The following is a 22,217-nucleotide window of genomic DNA, read 5'->3' on the forward strand; positions in this document are numbered from 1 at the left end:
AAGAGAAGACGGAAATAAAAGAGACTTCCCTACCTTTAGTAAAAAAGAAAACATCCATAACCCTGCCTTCCTCCCTCTAATCATTTTTATACACTCCCTCGCACTGACCAGTAAAAAGCCAAAGGTCCTAGTCTTAGTATGGACTTACCGTTCTGACTGTCAGCTCAGGTGGATTGTCGTTGATGTCAGTAATGGAGATCAGGGCTGTTGCTGTGTTGGACAAGCCAAAGTTTAAGTTTCCCTCCATGTCTGTGGCCTGGACTATGATGGTGTACTGGGACACTTTCTGTACAAAAGAGACAAGGGAGAGAAAACAGAGACTGGTGAATCAAATACTGCTGACGGAAGAAAAAAAACATGGGCAACACATGGAATCAACACATAAATCTATCATCCGTGTCACACAGCGAGTCTTGTCAATCAATAAACAAGTGAATGCATGAATAAAATCCCAGCCATGGCCACACATCTTTCTTTTTTTTCTAACGCAACAACTGGAGACTGTCAGAGCACTCGTTCAATAACGGATGAAGTAAACAACACAGCACATATCCACAAAGTTACAAAGAAGGAGGAATATGTTGGAAAAAGGCCCATCCATTATTGCTATACTATGTGAACAGACACAGATCATCCCACATTTTGATATTAGCACTGTCATGTAAAGACATACCAGGACATACTATCATCAAATGAGTCAACTTTATTTCTATAGCACATTTAAAAACAACCAGGGTTGACCAAAGTGCTTTACAAGGGAAACGGTACAAAAAAAGAGCACAAAACACAATAAATCAAGTAAAAGAGTAAAATAGTAAAATGGTATAAGTCTAGTTAGATCCCTCCGGATAAGTAAGTACATTTTATTTATAAAGCACTTTCCACAGATAAAAATCACAAAGTGCTTCACAATAAAATGAAATAAACATAAAATATCAAATAAAGAATAATAACAAAATACAAAGAACAGTCAGTCATATAAACCCTCACTGTTTAAAAAGCATGGTCTTTTTAAAAGTCAACACAATTTAAGCAGCAAATTATAAAAGGTAAGTTAGAGGTTGGAATGATCGGTCCCCTCTTGTTTGGTTTGGGGCATCAATGTTCTCAGTGTTCTCATCCTGAAGTGAAGGCTAGAAAGAAGAGGTGGGTCTTTAAAAGTGAATTAAAATGTTCGATCGTGGGAACAGATTTAATTTGAAGGGCTAATCTATTGTTATAGGTTATTTGGCCTCAGTCCTTGGGAATGAAGATGGAGGAGCTCAGTCCATGAAAAGCTTTAAAAACAAACAACAAAATATTTTTAAAAAAGTGTCAAATATAACAATATGCATCACAAGATTAGAGGTAACTTATATCAAAGATGTAAAATAATCATAGAGTGTCTCATAATTTTGTCTGGCAACCCTCCAGTGACAAGCCCAGTTCCTTTCCTCTTGGCCACTGGCTGCACAAATAACTTGATGTCTGTTTTCATTAATGACCGGCTACAAAACAGAAAGTATATCCAAATTAAAGTAGCAGTATTTAGAAAATGTATCATATTGAGTCATAAAATGACAATGTTCTCCAATATAATAATAATAATATTCATTTGCATTGCAGTATCCGTTTAAAACTCTTTAAACTGCATGCTGGGCACGGTTGCCAAAATGATTAATTGCATGAAGTGTCTGCACACCAGTTGTTGCTCCCAAAAAATCATTCGATTTTTTTTTTACCATATGTCTAAAGAAGGAGTTTGGGCCTGAAACGTCACCTTGTTGATATTTTTTTATTTTGGGAGCAACAGCTGCTGTGCTGACGCATTTTGCTATTTGGCAAGATAACTTAGGGCGTGTTCCCGCCGGCTCTACTCGCCTCGGCACGGCTAAGTTGCGTTTCCATTAGCATAGAACCTGGTATCAGGTACTTTTTTTAGTACCTGCTCCAGCAAGGTTCCAAGAGCACTGAGTAGGTGCAGTGCGTGACTTTGCCAGACTGCCTGCCACTGATTGGTCAGAGCGCCGTCATAGGCTAACTCCGCCCAGTGCTTGTACCAGTGACGTCAGCATGGATTAAGCCAATGGCAAAATTTGAACGCAGTAGTTGGTGTTTGACTAGAGAGGCTCTAGATATACCAAAATACTAAAATCTCAATACTTTACCCTCAGCTGTGAATCTAAATATATGCCTGAAATAGTGGTTTAGACATTTAGTTACACTTTAACAGGCCATATTTAATGTACTGCAGCTCAGAATCTGCCATTGTGTGGACTGTTGAGTTGCTCTTCTCTCTATAACGTTGTAAGGTTTCTACCTCAAGATAATGTATGCATACAAATACAATTGTATTGTATTGTAACAGTAGATCCATGTTTCACCATCACAACACTGTGTCTATGACAATGAAAGTTAATTCTGTCTTCAGACTCAACACAGGAGAGAAGTTATGTGTGTGTGTGTGTGTGTGACTGTGTGTGTACTTTATGAGCTTTTCTGTTATAAACATTGACCTTGTCAGGACTATTAGTCCTCATGGAGACCAAAACCTGGTGCCAAACTGGAGTTAGTTTTATTTAGCTTAGGTAATGTGTAGTTAGGTTAATATGAGGGTTTGGCTTTGTTTAGACTGTCTCGATGAAAGTCCTTAAGAGGAGAGCAGCACAAACCTGTGTGTGTGTGTGTTTCCATCCTGACAGTATGAGCCTCTCTGTTTTGTGTTCTCCTCCTATTAATCCATTTGGCACAGGCTTCCATTGTGTCAGAGAAGAGAGGGAGTAAGGAATAATAGGCGTCAAGGACAGGCCAGTGTTCACCACACAGGGCTCGCTGCTCTGCTTAACATTCAAAATGCCTCCTATTGACAGTGTGATGTTCATTTGTTTCCAGGCTACTTTTATCGAATTTGCTTCAGGGTCAAGCTTCCTTAAAACTTGACAGCCAGTGGCGAAGATGACTGCCTGGTGGAAAGAGATCAACGCCAGCAGACAGCTTGCACATATACATGGGCCAGTTGCTGCTTCCTTTATTTCTTTTAGCTGTGTGTCTTTTTTTCTCTCCTTTTTTCCCCACCTCTGGTTCACTGTGTGCTCTTTGTTAACTGGCATAATGCGCTTCTTTTGATCTCTCACTATCTTTCTCATCACATCTTTGTTGCTCAGTGTTCTCTCCGCCTGTCTGTTTTCTCTTTGTCTCTCGCTTTGCCAGTCTTTCAGCAGTCTCTGAGCATCTTTGTAGAATCTCCCCTCTCTCTCTCTCTCCCTGTGTTTTCACTTGTGAAGGAAACAGTTCATTGCTAGATCAGTCAAACCACTAATGCCAGCTAAAGCGTGCGAGCACAGTCATTTAGCATCTCCCCAAGTCACCATGAAGAGTGCAGACATGTTAATCTGCACCAAACCAATCCTATTAATGAAAACTCAATACTGGCTGCCCTTTATTAGACTCATAATGAAATATCAATAGCATCTCTCCTCACAGAGCGCTTCAGTAAATAAAACCTTCCATGAGCGTGTCTCTCTGCAGACTCGTTTACAGCCAGTCACATGCATCAATCGAGAAACGGCGCCAGACGCCTGTATGGAGCAAACAGGCTCAAGCTGTCATGGGATGCCTTTCTCTTAGGTCAGGTGGAAAGCAATGACTGGAGCGCAGCACAGCCAGCAGGTGGAGCTCTCACACAGCAGGGGACGTGGCTAATGTGTCCTCTCCTGCAGGATTATATCACACATCTGAGGGCAGTTGTGAGTTTATGGCCCTGCTAGTGCTCACATGCACATCCGTGAATGCTCCGGTGAGTGGTAACAGGTGGCACACTTACATCAGGTATACATGGGTAAGTGCGCGCACACACACACACACACAGCATTCTTTACTGAGGACACTGAAACACATAATGCTCATTATCCTAACCTTAACCATCACAACCAAATGCCTAACCCTGAACTTAAACCTAACCTAAAGTAACTAGTTTGAAAAACGCCTGTACATACAGTAGTTCAATTTTTTGGCCTGTTTTTGCACATTGACAAAGAAACTAAAAAAAAAATGCTACTTTACTGTTCAAATTTCTAATTTACCCATGTACAACAGCAGTGTTTCGCTAAATAAACCTTTTTATTTTCCTTCATTTTAACTTGTTAAAACAGTATTTTGACATGCAGTAAATTGTAAATAACTGCCAGATATTTATCAGACGTTATTCTGGATAAAATGAGCAAAAGCACTTACTCACAGGAAATGTTCTGGTCATTTTATGGTTAAAATAAGCAAAAAGTCTAGGTATTAAAGGGTTAAGTCTAAGTGTTAACCCTAACCTTAACCATCACCAGTCAATGCCTAACTCTAACCCTAACCTTAACCATCACAACTAAGTGCCGAACCATAACCCCTGACCCTAAAACCAGGCCTTAACCCTCAAAAAGCCCTTTACACTTGTGGGGTCCAGACAAAAATGTCCCCACACAGACAGGTTTGTATGGTTTTTGGACCTCACATGGATATTAATACATGTACACACACACTCACTACTCTCCAAAAGTGGCTGTCTGAACAGCCACTTAAAGCGCTCTCTAATGAGTCCTATAGAAATGCTGAACAGAACATCTCTGTTACATTGGCAGAAAATACTGCTTCTTGTCTGACAACCAACAGCCCAGACTCCCTCACAGGCCTTGAGCCTCGCTGACTTAATCTGCAGAAGCTAAATGCCATCAGTGGCTACAAAAACACCTGCACACAGAGCTCTGCCAAAAGTAAAAGCCAATTCCTTGTGTTTTTTTTCAGGGGGTACGAATTAGGTAATTTACTACCCAGGAGGAGGAAATGAGAAAATGGCTTTGAGACATCAGTGTTAGTGATTGTGCAGCGGGCAGCACAGGTTAAAAGAACAACTTTTCTTTGTTTGTAAGAGAAAGGACTTCCGCTGCAGAACACAGGACAGGAATGATGGTCACAGCTGGTAAACCAATGTCAAACTAGCAAAGAGTGTGTGCAAGTGCAGTGGTGAATTAATTATACTTGAGCTGAGTGTGCATTTTCACACGACCACTCAAACATGGGTAAAGAGGGAGAGGCCAGGCGAGAGAGAGAGAGAGAGAGAGACAGAGGGAGAGAAGGCGAGAGCGACCTGCACTTTATTTGTGTTGTTTGTAGATTGTGTTCTGGCCTGCCGGGCTCCGACTGGCCGCAGTCATTAGCTTGTCACTTACAATCTGTCTCAAATGGCCGGAGACTCCACTCGCTTGCTCTCCCTCAGTGACTCTCAGTGTCACTGACCCCTTACAACAGTTTTCAATTCAGTTCAGCCGAGATCACTTCAATTAAATTTACTCAGTTTGATTTGACGCCATTTCCATTCCATTAGATTTTCATTGAGTTCAATTCAGTTCAATTTATTTCGATTTTGTTCAGTTCATTTACACATCCGACGAGTGAAAGGGAAGGTCTACGAGACCGTCGCGAGGCCAGCTATGATGTATGGCTTGGAGACAGTGGCACAGGAGGCGGAGCTGGGGGTGGCAGAGTGGAAGACGCTGAGATTTTCGTCGGAGGTGACCAGGATGGACAGGATCAGAAGTGAACATATTTGAGGGAAAGCTCAGGTTGAACGGTTTAGAGATAAAGTAAGAGAGTCAAGGTTGAGGTGGTTTGGTCAAGTGCAGAGGAGGGATAGTGATTATATGAGACAAAGCATGTTGAAGATGGAGCTGCCAGGCAGGAGGAAAAGAGGAAGACCACACAGAAGGTTCATGGATACTGTGAAGGAGGACATGAGGACAGTTGGTGTAACAGAAGAGGACATGAGGGAGAGGACAAGGTGATCCACTGTGGTGACCCATGACTTTGATTTACACTTTTAAGAAAAAATGAGGCACTATCTTCATAGTTGTAATAGTGAAAGGAATGATTTATTTTTGCTCATGAGTGAAAGTTAAAGAAACAAGTTGACTGTGGTTGTGATTTTTTTATGAACATGAAACAGGATTTTTACCCTAATCTAACAGCTTTGGAGTCATTGTGATGGTTAAATGGCTTGTTGCGGGGAAATTTGGGGCGGTTTCCACTCCCAATACCGTCTGTTAGCGGAAAATCAGCCTTTGCTTCACAGCACAGCACTACACACATACACCCTAGCCAGGTACCGGCTATAAGATCAAGGCAGCAATAGCATTACTTTAGACATTCATCATGGCAGAGCCAGAGGAAAAAAGAAGCAGAGAAAACTCTGTTGTCAGAGGAAGCGAGGAAGAGGAAACGGCTGTCTGACCGAGCGAGGGGCCCCACACGACTAAATCGGACCAGCTTTTCCAAAATGGTGAGAATTGAAAAACACAGAAGCATGCAAAACGGACGCTCAATAGATCTCAATAGAGAGAAAGGCGAAAAAGCAACCAGGCACACAGCAACTTCGCTTTACACAGGAAAAGGTTTCATAAATGTCAGGTACACATTCTTACATGTGCTGTCTCTCAAAGTGAAACGCCATAATGCAGAGACATTATACCACTTTCTTTCCTTTTCATTTGCTTGTTAATGCAAATATCTGATCAACTCAATGCATGTAGACATGTAGACATGGTCAAACCAACCAAGCGAAAGTGCATTAGAGTGGGGAAGAATGTTGATTTAAGTGACTTTGACCACGGCATGGTTGATGGGCTTGTATGAATATTTCAGAAACTGCTGATCCACGGTGATTTTCACTCACAACCATCCAAGGTGCATGGACAATCATCCAATAAAGAGGAAATATCTAGTGATCGGCAGTTCTTTGAGGGAATATGCGGAGAAAGAGCTGACTGCCTTGAAATGATAGAAAGGCAACAGTCACTCTCAACGGTAACTCAAATAACCACTTGCTACCACATGTTGACCGTTGAAGCAGGTGGCCTACAGCAGCAGAACACCACACTGGTCACTTCTTATGTTGTTCAATATAAGAACCCACTTTTTAAAGATGGCAAACTATCATGACCCAGATGACAATATAACATTTACAGCCTTATCTTTAATCCTAATATCATTCTGAATTGGTGAACCAGTCTTCAATGCACCTAATAAAGTGGCTAGTAAATATTACGGTATATTATCATTCTTATTTATATTGCAATACGTATTATAGTTTTATTGGCCAGCCATAAATAGCACAGAGTTCCTGTTTTATATTTGGTGGTTCGAGGATTGTTTTGTTTCCATCCTCATCACACATCATTTTCTTTATTCCTTGCAGGGCTGTATCTCAGGTTTGACTGAGGACACAGGCAGCTCATGACTGTTTTTGAAGACAGCACATGCAGAGACAGAAACTCGTTGCAAGCAGTGCACAGTTTTCTAAAAGCTTTTGTCTGAATCCCACTGTCGAGACATTAGCCACGTGGGTAAATCTCAGATGTAAACACTGCAGTGTCTTGATTACGCAGCCTCCACATTTATACACACAGCTCAGAGTCACATATTGAATAAATAAGGGGCGATGAGTCACAACGCGCCTGAAACTGCGGGAACGAATCGCACAGACCGGGTGAGGCATTTAGTTAAGCATCCAACTGAGCACTACAATACAAAACACAAACAGGATTAAGCAAATATGAGAAAGAGGAACACGTTGCCAGACTTACTGGCCCCAGAATGTTACAAACAACTCAGAACAGCACAGACGGCAAGCAAATGACTTTTTCTACATGATCTTTTTCTTCAAAGAATGACAAACAAGAGACAGGCATCTGTGAAAGCTGTCCAACACGTCCATGAATCAAAGCCTTAAAGGTACAGAAGGCAGGATTTTTTTGGGGGCAATTGTTAAAACTGTGGAAACTAATTTATATTCCATTCAAATCATTTTGAAATGAATTCTGATTAATCCTTTCAGCTCAACACGAACACCGTCTTCCTAGGGTGATAATATGATAACGATATATAATGATATATGGAACATTTCCTCAATATAAAAACAAGATACACTCAATAGAACATCGATTAGAACTCATTTCATCCGCGTTTCGACAAACAACCCGAACAGCCAATGTCAATGAGAGGAACGGAGCTCTGAATAGCTGCAGCCACGTCATGTGAGGTTAACGCACACAGTGTAAGAGAAGCAGGGGGAGGCATGTGTGCTAATGTTTCCAAGAACGCAGCCACACGACAGGAGTGAAAGTGAGTCACAACAGAAAATGATGACAGAAAATCTAAATTTCCCTCAGACAATTCTTCCCCTGCTATACACAGACTACAGAGAGAGAGAGAGGGAACTGAAGAAGACGAGCTGCCAAATGTGCCATACTTTGCTACCACGTCAAATTGGTCTAGTCGCATGTTTGGTTGGTTGGTTTTCTACTTTGGTTATCTACAAAGATAAAAGACACAGCATGAAGGTAGTTCCTGATTTTAACTTAATTTAAGTTCAATGTATTTTGTTCTCCTGTAAAACTTGAAGCTTTGAAGCTATAAGTATTAAGTTTTCAGTTCAAAGCCGGTTTTATTGATCTAAATTGACAGCAGGACATGCTACAATTTTAATGTTCAACATGCACAAAAAATTCAACCAAAATAAACTTTTCCAATCTCTACATTTCACTTCATAGTAAAGAGGAAACGTTAAGCTATATCATGATACAGTATATATCAATATTTGGGGGAAAAAAATAGTATATCGTAATAAAATCTTTTCCATATCACTACTGTTCGGATCTTATGTCACCCAACAAATTTCCGGTGCTGCACACAGAAAGTGATTTATTTTATGCCAAGACAGATGGAGGCAACAACATCATTGTGCTAGTAAATCAAGACGGCTACAAACAGATTGAGGTACGACTGAAAATACAGAGAAGTGCCCAAGTTTCAGAAGTGAATTTTACTGCTTGAAAAAAACGAGTTGTTCGACAGTATGCCGAGATATATTCCCCTTACCCCCGCTCTGCTGCTGTATACACACAAACACTCTCTCATGCAGCTCTGACAAATTTGCTTGATAGTGTCTGTCAAACGTTACTCAATGGAGCTTCCATTGCAATTTAATTTCCATTCCACACAACACCTACATATTTCACATTCAGGGCCTTTCTGGTGCTACGGCAGAGACAAAAACTTTGAAAGAAAAAAAAGAAAGCATCAAAAAGAGGGTCAATAAACAATAAACCCAATAAAACATGTCAGAGTAAGCCAAAAGTTTCAGAGATGGAGATATTGCCTCGGGTCATCTGTCACGTATGAAAGGAGTGCGTTATCATGCTAGTAGATTATCAAGGAGCGTCAATGGGCAAAGTTTCATGAAGTAAATGTAGAGTAAACAAAAGAACACGCTTTGATTGGCTGTAAAAAAAACTTTGAAAAAGGAAAGTATTTGACTCAGGTAACTCTCAAAAAGTATCATTTGCGAGAAAAGGGTGGAAGATGCATGCTTGCCGTGAACGTCTAACAACTGAGCCTTTTCTGAAGTCAAACAAAATCTACAATACCAGCTGGGTTAGGGCACAATATACTTTTTTTTACATCATCCATAGCCACGTATATCATGATATAAATATTTCTGTAGGGCTGGGTGATTTGGCTTATCCATAATATCTCAAATATTTAGGCTAGATCGCGAAACTGCACAAAATGTTGTCGATGTCATGTATTTTTTTATTCAACTGTATAATATTCAAGTTGTATTTTCTGTATTCCATTAATTTATTCAATATAATAAATAAAAGTCATCACAGATACGTTATCATGATAAGATGATATCCAAAATCTAGATGATAGTACAATAATATACAAGATGATATCTTGTCCAATGCCACGATATAGATACAATATTGATATACTGTATTGCCCAAGTCTAAGCTGGGTGCACATCATTATGTGGCTATTGAGTTGACTTGTTATTTCTTGACTGAATGAAGTTCTACATGCACCAAGAGTCTTCATTCAGCAACCCGCTCACAATTCTCAAAGGGCCAATGTCTGGCTCCTGGAGCTTGAGTGGAAGGCAGCCGGTTAACATAACTCAGCTTCTCAGACGCATTAAAGCCCTGGGCCCATTTCGGATGCTTTCTCTCAGCCTGCATCCCCAGTAAGACTCTGGAGAACCTAATAGAGCCAGGCTGTGGGCATTCATGTCCTTGAGGCAGTCCAGACGATGTCCTAATCGAGGATGAGACAGTCCAACATGAAGCTGGCATCACCCCGTTGGACAGCCGGGTGCCAGCCCACACCACGCTGTGCCACAGCAGATCGTTCCGACCCAGGGCCTATGGGAGATTGAGACAGCCTGGGGTAATGAAAGACAACAGCTTTGCCTGCCAGTGGAGCTGGTGCCATGGAGGGAGGGCACAGAGGGGGAACATCCAAGGCAGCTGTGGCACACTGACATCTCCCGCTCTGCTACCTGCTGCATCACTGTTGTACTTCATTAGAAATTTCCCACAGCAGCCAGATCTATTTTTCTGTACAACAGACACCAACCACACAAATAACCGAGCACAAAACCACGTTGACCTGACAGCCAATCTATCGCATGGCAGCAACTCAGTCCATTTATGTTTGCAGACATGGCGACGAGATGACCTGCTCTAGTTCAAAATGGGCATCAGAATGGGTAAGAAAGGGTAGTTTTAGTGACTTGGAATGTAGCATAGTTGTTGGTGCCAGACAGGCTGGTCTGAGTGTTTCAGAAACTGCTCATCTACTGGGATTTTTTAAGCACAACCATCCAGTGAATGGTGTTAAAAAACAGAAAATATCAATTGAGTGGCACCTCTGCCTTGTTAGTCATATTTATACCAAGTGACAAAAAAATGAGCCATGTGCATTTATGTAGAAAAATGAGGATGCGATGGACTCATGGAATCATATCATATTGTGATAACTGTAAATTAATGCAGGCCTAAACAGGAAGTGGCAACAGTAACTCGAGTAACCACTTGTTACAACCAAGGTATGCAGAAGGCCTAGCCTGACTAACACCAATCTCATTCGAGATTAAGTATGGGAAGGGTGTAGTCATCTCTGCAAACAATAGGACACATCAGGTGCCACTTTATTAGGTGTCATGTGTACCTCATGTGTAATAAAGTGGCTGGGAAGTCTAAACTCTAACCATAACATGTTTACCTCCTGCAAAGCTAATTCTTATGTTCATGTTCCTTTCAATGCAGAATGGCTGAAAAACATCATAACATAATCCATACACACACACACACACACAAACATGTCATGATGTAGTAGAATCAAACAAACAGGCAAATGACTTGGATCAGCTTGACAGCTGGAGGGAGGCAGAATTTGGAAGCAGGCGAGGTCAAAGGAGGAGAGGGTTTGTGGGTGGAGCGTGACAGAGAATAATTGGTATTCAGTGGAGTCAGAGGTAAGTGATACCAGGCTAACCTCCATGTGCCCCCAGGTCTCCTCAACATGAGAGAACCTGCTTCACCCCCTAATTAGCACATGAATATTCCAATTAGACAGCAACACAGTGGAAGTGGATTAGCACAGGCGTGAGATAAATAGATGTGGGAGAGGCGTCGGGGAACATACAGCTGGAGATGTAAAGGCAATTATTCAGTGTCTTTACATTAGGCATAGCATGTGAAAATGTATTATTCTGATTATTCTGACCAAATTTACTTCCAAATGTAAACAGATAGCGCCTTCTGTTTATATTCCACCTTCAATGTGCACAAATATGAATGAATGCCCATTTTTCTCCAATTCATTTTATGTTATCCATTCAGAAAATGAATGGATAACATTTATATAAGTGAAAAACAAGAATCTTTAATACGCTTGGTATAAATGATGAGGTCTTGAAATTAGTACAATGACTTGGCACTTCAGAATATATAACCAGAGCTGCACTTCCACTGGGCAGTACAGCACAGTTCAGCTATAGGCATGGTATGGTATGGTTTGGAAGGGTAAACCCTGAGCTAGATCATACAACTCAGCCAATAAAGAATAAATTCAAGAAAAAGGAGAAATACCAAAGGCCTTGAATCCTCTCCCAGTCATAAGGCAAAGTATATTTTAAAATGTTGCATTCTGTGTTTTTTCCCATTCCATTTCTGTTGTTCTGGAAGTGACAACGCTTTCTCAACCAATCCCCACACTGCAGTGTGTCTAGCTCCACCCTTTAGGGGCTGGACCACCGTACAAGGGACCTCCATAGAAGTGGGATGATAAAGATTGGTTATTTTGGTAGCTTTCACAACTTTTCACAATTGAAATGCAAATAATTACATTATGCACTGTACTGTGTCGCCCTCTACCGCTTGGTATGAATGTGTCAATGTATGTAAGCGAGGTAGACAGTATCTTTAAGATTTATATAATAATATACTGTATGTGTGTGTGTGTGTTTCTGTAAGGGCTGAGTGCATCTCCTGAGATTAGAGTTGTTGCACTCGCTGCTTCTTCTTTGAGCTCCACTGAGTCTAAACAACTGCATTGAAATGTGTGCATGAGAACACGCGCCCATGTGTGTGAGCGTGTTTCTATGTTTATGACGACCTTGACAGCAGGTGGGTTAACTCCCAGGTGTGTCCCAGTTTTAGTGGGAGGATCAGAGGCAGGTGGGACTGAGCCTGGCTTGATGTGTCCAGATTAATGAGCTTTCCCTCACACACATCAGCTGCTACTGCTGCTGCCTGGGCCAAGCTGGAAACAGGGACACGGAGTTGGCCCGTGTTCACTAGACTCATTTATAATGTCACACAAATGTATCAGGCTACTATGCCATGCCAGCTCTCTATAAAATTTGGATAAGCAACAAGCACTGATGTATTGTATTCTTCTGTTATCAAAACCTGGTTTTGTTCTTGAGATTTTAACTGTAATTATTTTTCAAATGCGCTTGCCTTGCTCTTAGTCAGACCCTGTTTTAATTTCCAAAGTGTTGCCTGGCCAGGTTTAGTGCCGACTGGGACCAGCGGGACTCCTCAGAATATAAACATTATGAGACACATTCATTGGCGCTTTTATGAGGGCACTAAAATCAGCCAACTAAGTTATGAGGATGAGGATTATCCTCATAATGACAGCATATGAACTCAAACGTTTCCCTGATTTTGCCAGTTGTATTTTTTTTTATCTTATACCACAGGGAGGTAAGGGTGTGTGTGTGTGTGTGTGTGTGTTGGTGTGGGTGCATGTGCACTGTATAGGAGAGAGGGAGAGGAAGAAGCAGCACGATGAAGAACTTGAAACACTGAGACCCACAGTCATCTGATCCGTTTTGGGATAAACAAAAGCCAACCATGCATCATTAGTAGAATAAGATGGAAGATGGAGCAGGGACAGTGTGTGTGGTCAGTGTTGGTGGCGGCGTGTGGGCTGGTGAAACAACCACAGTGAGCAACAGACGCACACACCAGCGGTGGATGAGACAAAAGAGAACAAGTTCTCAGAACTTCATCAGAAGAGATGATGCTGGCCATTATATCTGATCTGCTCTACAGTATGTGCTGAAAAAAGCATGTTACTTTTTTACTATTTTGCTATACAATGAGAAAACTACTTTTTAAGGGTTTGTGGGTGGTTTTAAGGGTTAGCAATATCCAGGGATAACGTATTGTTTCATAGCTTTGTATATTCAGAAAAATAATAAATGCATGGAAAGGCATATACTTTGTTGTAGAGCACTGATGATGACGTTTGAAGCATGACACATTGCCAGCACAGACTTGTCAGACAGAACCTGAGATATGGACTCCAGCTCTCACCAACAACAAGGCTGCCAGCAGGTACACAAGGAAAAATAGATTTTAACCACTTAACTGAAGACTAACTGCTCTTAAGAATTTGTTTGTTGCTTTTAATCACCCATAGACGTCATGCTCTACCTGGAAACTGAAGTTTGTGCCGCTTTCCACTCAGAGCAACTCAACACGAATGACCAAAGTGCTGCACAGAATGAGTCAATTCAAATCTGTGAAATAGAAGTGAAAATAAGTACAACCACACTTCAAAAAACCTGAACTATCCCTTTAACATTACTGGATCACAGCAATCTGTTTTTTGAATTATTGTACCTTTTTGAAAAGTGAAGTTCATTTTTGGCCAAGCTGAACACACTGGATATAGCTTTAAACACCTCACTGCAGTCACTCACCAGCATTACAGCTAACCTGCATTTGACTGATTCAAAATTCTTTTGACCGTCGGAGACACAAGCTGGTGTGAAGCACCACTTGGCTGTGTGTGGGCGAGTAGATGTGTTGCAGCGTTGTTATCCCTGCAGAGAGGCTCTGTGAAATAATAAATGACTGACTGGAATGGCTGTTTTGTTGTCTACAATGTTGTTGAGTGGTGGGGGAGCAAGTCTGTAGCTAGCTACCAGAATAAAGTCAAATCAAGAAAAAAAACAACCAAAAAACAAGAGACAGTATGTGCACCTTGGTGATAAAAAACCTTGCAATAACTCAGCATTCTTAGCTTTTCACAAAGAACAGAAACAGAGGGAAATAGCCTGGTATCTGCAGTGCCCCGGGTTTGGGTTTGGCTGTCCGTCCTCAAATCATCTCAATTATTATATTCTGTTTTAAAAAGTTCCCTCCAAAAATATAATAAAACTAGCAGAAACATGCCAAGAGAGGAGACCAGAAAGCAGTAGGGTGGAAAACTCTGAGTTACACTGAATAACCTTGAACTGCGATGAAGCAGTGTATATTTCGTTCAAAGTAAATAAAAATAAGGTTCGTATGACAAAAGCTATGGCTAAATCTACTGACACTTTCGTCAGCAAATAACAACTAGACAGACTTTAGGGCGGGACAAACTGGGAGGGGAACCAATCAGAAGAGAAGAATAATAATACCAAGGTTAGGTTGATCTACTCGGACGTCAACGACGCACGAGGAAAGCGGCAGAAATGACGGCGTTAGGAAGAAAGAGAAGCGATGACCTGGTCGAATTTCACGTACGATGTTAATGAAAACGAAACCCTTTGTAAACCATGCAGAGCCTCAAAACTCACAAACCTGAAATGACATTTGGAGACGAGTCATCCAGAAATTCATGCAAAGGTTCGGTAAATCACACGCACTAACTAGACTAAAAGTAAAAACATCTCAGATGACTAAAATATGACAAAAACTAAATGGCATTTATGGCATTAATAAGTCTATAACCAAAACTAAATCAAAGTTTTCTGTCACTGCAATGAAGGACAAAAAGAGGATGAGACTGGGGAGATGAGAACTTTAGAAAAACTCTGATAATGAACTTTGATGAAGAACTTATTGAACTGAATTTTGAACTGTAGAGGGCAACATTACACCTCTCTGTGTACAGTCAGACGGAAATTATTATTAGAAGAAAAGAAGTAAACCTCTATGAACAAAGCTCCACCAAGGCCATTAATTTTTTTATCTCCCATTCAACTGTTTTCAATTCAAATATCTAATCAGCCAATGAAATGGCAGTAACTCAACGCATTTTAGAAATGTAGACATGGTCAAGGCAAACTGCTGAAGTTCAGACTGAGCATCACAATGGAGTGGAAAGTAACTCTGAATGTGGCATGATTGGGCTGGTCTGCGTATTTTTGAAAGGTGATCAAAGAGGTGATCTTTTGGGATTTTCATGCACAACTATCTCTCAGGTTTACATAGAATGGTCTTAAAAAGACAAAGTACTGCCAGTTCACTTTGCAAAAATGCCTTATTGATTCTAGAGGTCAAAAGAGAATGGTTTGATAGGAAAGAAATGCAACAGTGACTCAGATAATCACCTTCTGACCATCTCTAGCCACGCAACACATCAAAAATGTAACTTTATACATCAGTTACCGTTTATATCATAGTTATTAACAAATAAATAGTATATAGTCTATAGTTATGTTGTATGTGGAAAACCGTTCATAAAAATCCATTCGTAAAGCTCCAGTGAGTGACTTCTGTCACCAAAACACTGCTACTGTCGTTACAAGAGCACAGACAGACAGGTGCACATGCTACGTATCTTCTTATATGTATCAGATAACCGGGGTTGTATTTCACCTCACTCATGTGAATTTGTTGCTATCTACTAGCGATGTAAAACGTATCACTCTGTGTCTCCACACACACGACAACAAAACCCCTGCTACACTGTGAAACAAACAAACAAACAAACAGAGAGTCGTGTGGATCTGATAAGCTTAAACAGCACTGAGTCAACTCATTTGACGATGGTTTAAATGCAAACCATTTTTATATGTAAAAGTTACATACTGCAGCTTTAACCTTTTGAGTTATGCAGCTGACAAACAGACAAACATTACGTGAAGAGATGCTGAACGTCACATTGTTTTTTACAATGACAATAAAGAAATTGAATTGAATTGAACTGAACTGAACTGAACTGACCAGCAAAAACATAAGATCTCCAACACTATTGAACCTTGGCTGGGGTTGAAGTTGTTACAGAAGGGAGGGGAATTACGAGGTGCACACATACAACTGACACTGACCTCTCTGTCCAGTCCGGCTGCCACGGTCACTATGTGTCCAGTCTCACTGTTGATGGTGAACATGTTGGGGATGGGGCTGTGGGGCGTCTGTGAGAGGATGCGGTAGCGCACCATTCCGTTTGCTGTGGTGGAGTCGTCCGAGTCAGTGGCTGTCACCTGCATCACGGACGAGCCTGTGGAGAGAAAGTTAGTTAGTTAGTTAGTTTGGAAGAGTCAGAGCGGGACAGAATCATCTAAAAAAAAAAAAAAGGAACAAAGAAAAACAAGAAGGTGACATTCATCAAAATACTACGTGCTTTTGCACAAAAAAAAAAAATATATATATATATATATATATATATATATATAGAGAGAGAGAGAGCAAAGTGAAGGTTTCTTACAACCCCGTTTATGTAAATTTGTACAAACATTTCAAAGAGAAGTGAGCAAACACAGAAGACAACAAACCCATTTTTAAACAACAAAGAAGTCAATCAGACTTTACAAATTGCTGTGACGTCCTCTGTTCTTTGCAAAAACAACTCTCAGAATGAGAGCCATTATAGAGCAGGGCACAAAAAAACAGACAAAATCTGTTAAATTAGCCCCTATTCTAAGTCCTGCTGTTTTGTTCTCTGTGGAGAGCCAAGCAAGTGGGCCAAAGTTTCCATCTCTGCAGAGTCCATTTAGTAATGAGCAGCACTGGGTCTTCTGCCATTTCCACCATCCATTATTTCAGCCTTCAACAGCGCCGTGGCTGCCCCTAATGCTCTCCCATGCTCTCACCCTATTTGTCTTTGAATCAGAGATAAACACTGCCATTTAAGGCAGACAGCGCCGAGGAGGTGAGGTTGGAGGGAGTGTATGCATGGCCGTGGGATTACTTACACGCACGTGTGTGCATCTGTATGCATGTGCTTGTTTGTGTCCTCGCAACACAGATCAGGGTGACAGGCTCCCGTGTCCCCTACATCTTCCCCTAGCAGAATTATTGATTTGCACGAGTTTGTCTGCTAGGGCCTCGCAAACGCGATCGGGCAATTAGGAGCACTTTGTGCTGGAAAGAGGAGAGATCACCTCGCCTCGCCCCTCTCTCGCGGGCTTCTGTGAAAATGTCACTTTCCATCAGGCAGCCATTTACAGGCTGCTGCCGCTGCCGGGACTGTCAGCTCACAGGAGTAGGACAGCAGGAGAAAACAGACAGTTGAAGCATGAACACGCATGGATGAGATGACATTGTGAGAGTGAGATGAGGTCATAGGAACTGAAGGGTAAGAAACAGAAGTGGAGAAATGAAGAGAGTGGTAATTATAAAATAATCTAAATCTAAAATAATCCGAAATTATAACTTTTAAAAACACTTCTTTTGGATTCTAAGTTGCAGCAGGCAAAGAACGGTCTGTACAATTACATATTTGTTGAGCCCTAATACCTCAGTATAGATGCCTTGTTTCTGATTGTGGGCTGTAAAGTGTCAAACTAGAGCATAGGTGCTCTTTTAACCTCTGTGTGCATAACGGTGGGTGCCATTCTGAAAAGGTGCCAAACCAGTGGTGTTCTTATTATTACTAAAAATCATACATACATCATCTTTTTTTGCAAAACAAAAAGTCTCCAGTGAAGCAGGGTAGCTACTAAATCCACGGCCGTTTGGTGATCCCCTGTGGGCTTGCACACTTACAGGTGTCTCCATTCCCATAATTGGGTCTAGATGGCACCATGACTCCTGTGACAGCCTGCATAGACAGGATAATTGGAGCCTTGGATTTCTATTTCAAACTTCATTAAGTTCCAAAGCAGGATTTGTCACTTTATCCAGCAAGAAAAGATTCCGGGGGAAGACAGGAAGAATAAAAAAACAAGTGCTGCTCTTTCACCAAGGACAATGACAATAAACGGTGTGAACAAGCTTCCCAGTCCTGTGGTGTGAGGAACAAGATGTGATTTTGGCCTTTAATTTCAATAAAGAGGCTTCAGTAATGTGATGATGGTGTGCTTTTTTTTTTTATTCAAAGCGGGATGGCCATGCCTGAAAGGGTTCATCTCTGAGCCTGTTTAATTCCTCTTTAATTTGAACGCTAATTCTAAATCCTAATTGCTTTTCCGCCTAAATTGCTGGAGCTGAAAATTCAAGCGGGTTGGCCGTCCTACTCACGTGACCTGAGATCACTGGTGAGGTCTATCTGCTGGCTAAACATTAGTCAACCAGAAGTAACATCCCTACATAGCCTTCCAATTAGAGAGGTTTGAAATAAAGGGGATGATGGAGCTCAACAGAGCAAAACACAGATGCAAAGACAGGAAGCCGAGGAGGAAATTGCATCAGAGAAAATAAATATAAAGACAAAGAAGTGAGATGGTTTATGACGACAGCTAAAAGCAAAGGTGCAATGGTAAATCAGGGCGTGAGAGGGCAAGGGATGGATGGTATTAGAGGATAATAACCTTTATCAGTGGAGAGCAGAATGAAGTTGCCTTGAAGAGGGAAAGAGTAGCCATGGTACAGTAGACAGAGAGAGAGAGAGAGAGAGAAGGAGTCGGAAGTAGGTGTGAGAAAAGGTTGAAACCTTTTGGAAGCAGAGAAAAGGAGACCGTGTTCACACAAAACCTAATAATGGACACCATTGCTCTCTGAGGACAGAGGGACAAAGTCACACCTTTCAAGCCTTTCAAAACCATTCACTGTAGGCCAGAAAATAGGACAGCTCAAATGCACAGGAAGCTTAATGGAACCTTTATCCCTGTTATTGCCCGATAGCCATGCCTGCAGATCTGCTTACCGTTAGTCAGGGCGACTGCTCTGCATTTTACACGTTGCTCATGTTTTTATACTACCTTTCAAAACCCAATTACCCAGCACATTATATTGATCAGAATATTGTACAGAAATTAGCAAAAGGGCAATAGCAGTAAAAATCATAAAAAAGTCATGGTAAAAACAGTGCAATATCTGTTTTTCTATGGCCGATGCTCATTTTTACAAATCACGGCAGCCGATGGCCGACAATTGATGCCTTTTTATTCCGCCATATATTGAGCTAATTGAAAAATTGGTTTACTAAAAACTTTAGTAACCAGTAACCAGAAACTTCATAATACATACATGAAACAGGTCATCAAAAAGTACATTTTGGGACAAAGAATCCAGATATGATATTTATTGTTGTGTAGTGTAGTTGTGGGTCCACTACAAAGAGCAGGGGGCAATGGATATCAATCCCAGGGCAAGATACCTCAAGTGACTTCTGGTGGCTGTGCAGGCGGCGTGGGAATGGGTATGATAGATGTGTGATAGAAAAAGAGCTGCATATAGATGAGCTGTATGATGGGTGTGAATGAGTCAATTGCAAACACCAAAGTGTGCTGTACTTAAAGTGGTCAACAAGACTAGAAAAGCACTATATAGAATAGGCCAATTTCATGCTAAACAACGTTCCTTCACTTAACTGTGAGTTCACACTACATGAGTGACCAACAATGGGAGCCACAGACATGGGAAGTATAACTAATTTGGTTTCATGCCTATAGATGGACCACAGAGCACTGCTGTCTGATCTCTGTCGTGTGTTTTGTCTGCGTATTTCTCTACTTTCCCTCTCATTCTTCTTCTCCCTGATGAACTGCTGTCGTGTTCCTGTTTGGGGCTCAGCCGCCGTCACCCCGTCCTGGCCTCTGATTGATTGAGGTGACTTGAGTTGTCCCAGACTCAAATTCCCAGCAAGAAAAAGGTGCATGAGACACATTGGGTAAGACAGTGGCAGGTCTCCCAAAGCGTTGTATGAATATTTTATACCTAGGAACTGCCAGTCACAAACAGATTAAGGGTGACAGGCTACGACTTGTAAAACTTGTCAACAAGCGGTGGTGAGGCTTAAACAACAATTAGGATTAAACGTTCCGTTTGTAACAATTAGGCGGGCTTATTGACAGATGCACTACCCGGTTTGTACGTCTGTATAAGTGTATAATCACTTACATTTGTTTTTTTGTAGCTATAGAATAAGCCTTTTAATATACTTAAGCTAAGGGGCTTACATCAATGAGACGACCAATTTGAGCCAAACAACAGAGAGAGTGGGATGCTGGCATTTGCTGCACTCTGCAATCTCACCATTAGAAGTCACTAATTCTACCAAGTCTTACAAAGTGTACCACATAGGATGTAGCAATGCAACATTATGGACAACAACTGCCACAAAACAACAACAAAAAAATAAAAAGGTCCAACATTCTGTGTAAAATGTGTTTATCCACCTCCACCTTCTTACATCACTCAATTTCTTCCCTCCTCCATAAATCCTTAATTAAAACCACCAAGGTAGAGTGAGGCTCTTACATCTTTCTGCAACTATTAGCACTGTTCAGGAGAGAGAAAGGAGAGAGCGATGCAGCGCCCAGGACAAATCGACTGTAAGAAAAGGCACTCAGCTATTGGTTTTGATCTCGCTCTCTCATTTCAGAGATATTTTTTTGTTGAGAAAGACGGTCCATAAAAGGGAACAAGTTGCAGTCAGATTTGGGGATGAGGGGGAGGGAAGGCAGCAAAGGAGAAGGACTGAACATCAGAGGGCAGACATGCTCAGCACGTGGCAGCTTTTGAACACAAGAGCTTTCTGAAGGAGTCACATCATGTCGACAAATCTTTATCTGAGGCCACTTAACACGGAGCAAGGACAGTCTCATGTCACAGGCTTGAAGAGCCTTAGATCACTTTAGTGACCTTACTGGAAAAAGGCACTCTTTCATGAGTTTTGCTCCCCCATTTCGTGGCGTATTGTTCGTCGGCGAACCAAATCTAACTGGTTTAGCAGGTGTCAGGAGGATCAGCCTCCTACTTTAACACTGAACCCTCATTTATTTCTCATTAACCAGACCTGAAAGGAATCAGCTCGCTCGTTTTGTCAGGTACTATTTTGTCAGGTTTGATTGGCCATGCAAATGCGATTCTATTAGTCGCAGATTCATTTGGTGCTGAGCGGGGGCTGACTGTGAGTTTGATCACATCTCTGCCTGTGTAACATCTGGGGATGGCGATAAGGGTGGTTCCCAGTTGGTGTCCCATCTTTGATGGCTTTCACACAGTGGTAGATGAGAAGGTGGCGTAGTGCTTCAGAGAACCTTTCATATCTGGTTCTGTAGATACAATATGTGATACGACTATGGTTTTTACACGTGTATTTCCCCTTTGGGTGGCATTCAGACAAGTGAATGCTTTATATTATAGGGATTAGTGGCAAATACACAATGATTTAAATATGAACTACGCATTCAACAGTCAGAGGTAACACCTTAAATCGACAGAGATCAATCAACATATTGCAAAACTTGGCAGACTAAATTATATCTGATCCATATAATCACCTGGCTTGAATATGGAAAACAGGGAGGACATTAATCCAGACCTACAGTGTCCAAACAAGCGCCTGGAGGAATACAAATGGTTGCAATCTGACAAACATTCAACTCTGAATTCAAATGTCATTTAAGCATAATGTTGGCATTAGCGATGGAATGTAAATAATTGCTGTGTAACTGTCCAGTCGAGGCAGATGGCCGCACATTTTTGAGTCTGATTCTGTAAGAGATTCCTTTTTTTATTCTCTCCGCTGATGCCTAGTGCTTGCTCATAACTGTTGGGTTTATCTATAACATTGTAAATTGTTCTGCCTTACTATGCACATTGCCTTAAGACAATATATGGGCTTTTCTATACACTTTAAGAACACTTCCACTTTTTAGTGGACAGGTGTGGATAGTAAGCATTCAAATAAGTAATTTATTCAAGAAATGTCATTGGTTCTCTACCATCCAGGTCATAGTC

The 22,217-nt window shown here is 41.3% G+C and overlaps 1 protein-coding gene across 2 annotated transcripts in view; it reads right to left on the reverse strand.

The window, feature by feature from the left end:
- Positions 1–22,217, reverse strand: part of cdh4 (cadherin 4, type 1, R-cadherin (retinal)) — a 246,755-nt gene that overhangs the window by 28,017 nt on the left and 196,521 nt on the right. For both annotated transcript variants that reach the window (XM_058632772.1, XM_058632770.1), the window contains exons 8-9: positions 16,418–16,590; positions 149–286 (exon numbers count right to left, since the gene is read on the reverse strand). In XM_058632772.1, coding sequence (XP_058488755.1) covers positions 149–286; positions 16,418–16,590 — 311 coding nt within the window. The remainder of the gene's footprint in view (positions 1–148; positions 287–16,417; positions 16,591–22,217) is intronic.

This window comes from Solea solea, chromosome 6 (assembly GCF_958295425.1).
Source record: "Solea solea chromosome 6, fSolSol10.1, whole genome shotgun sequence".
NCBI classification, from domain to species: domain Eukaryota; kingdom Metazoa; phylum Chordata; class Actinopteri; order Pleuronectiformes; family Soleidae; genus Solea; species Solea solea.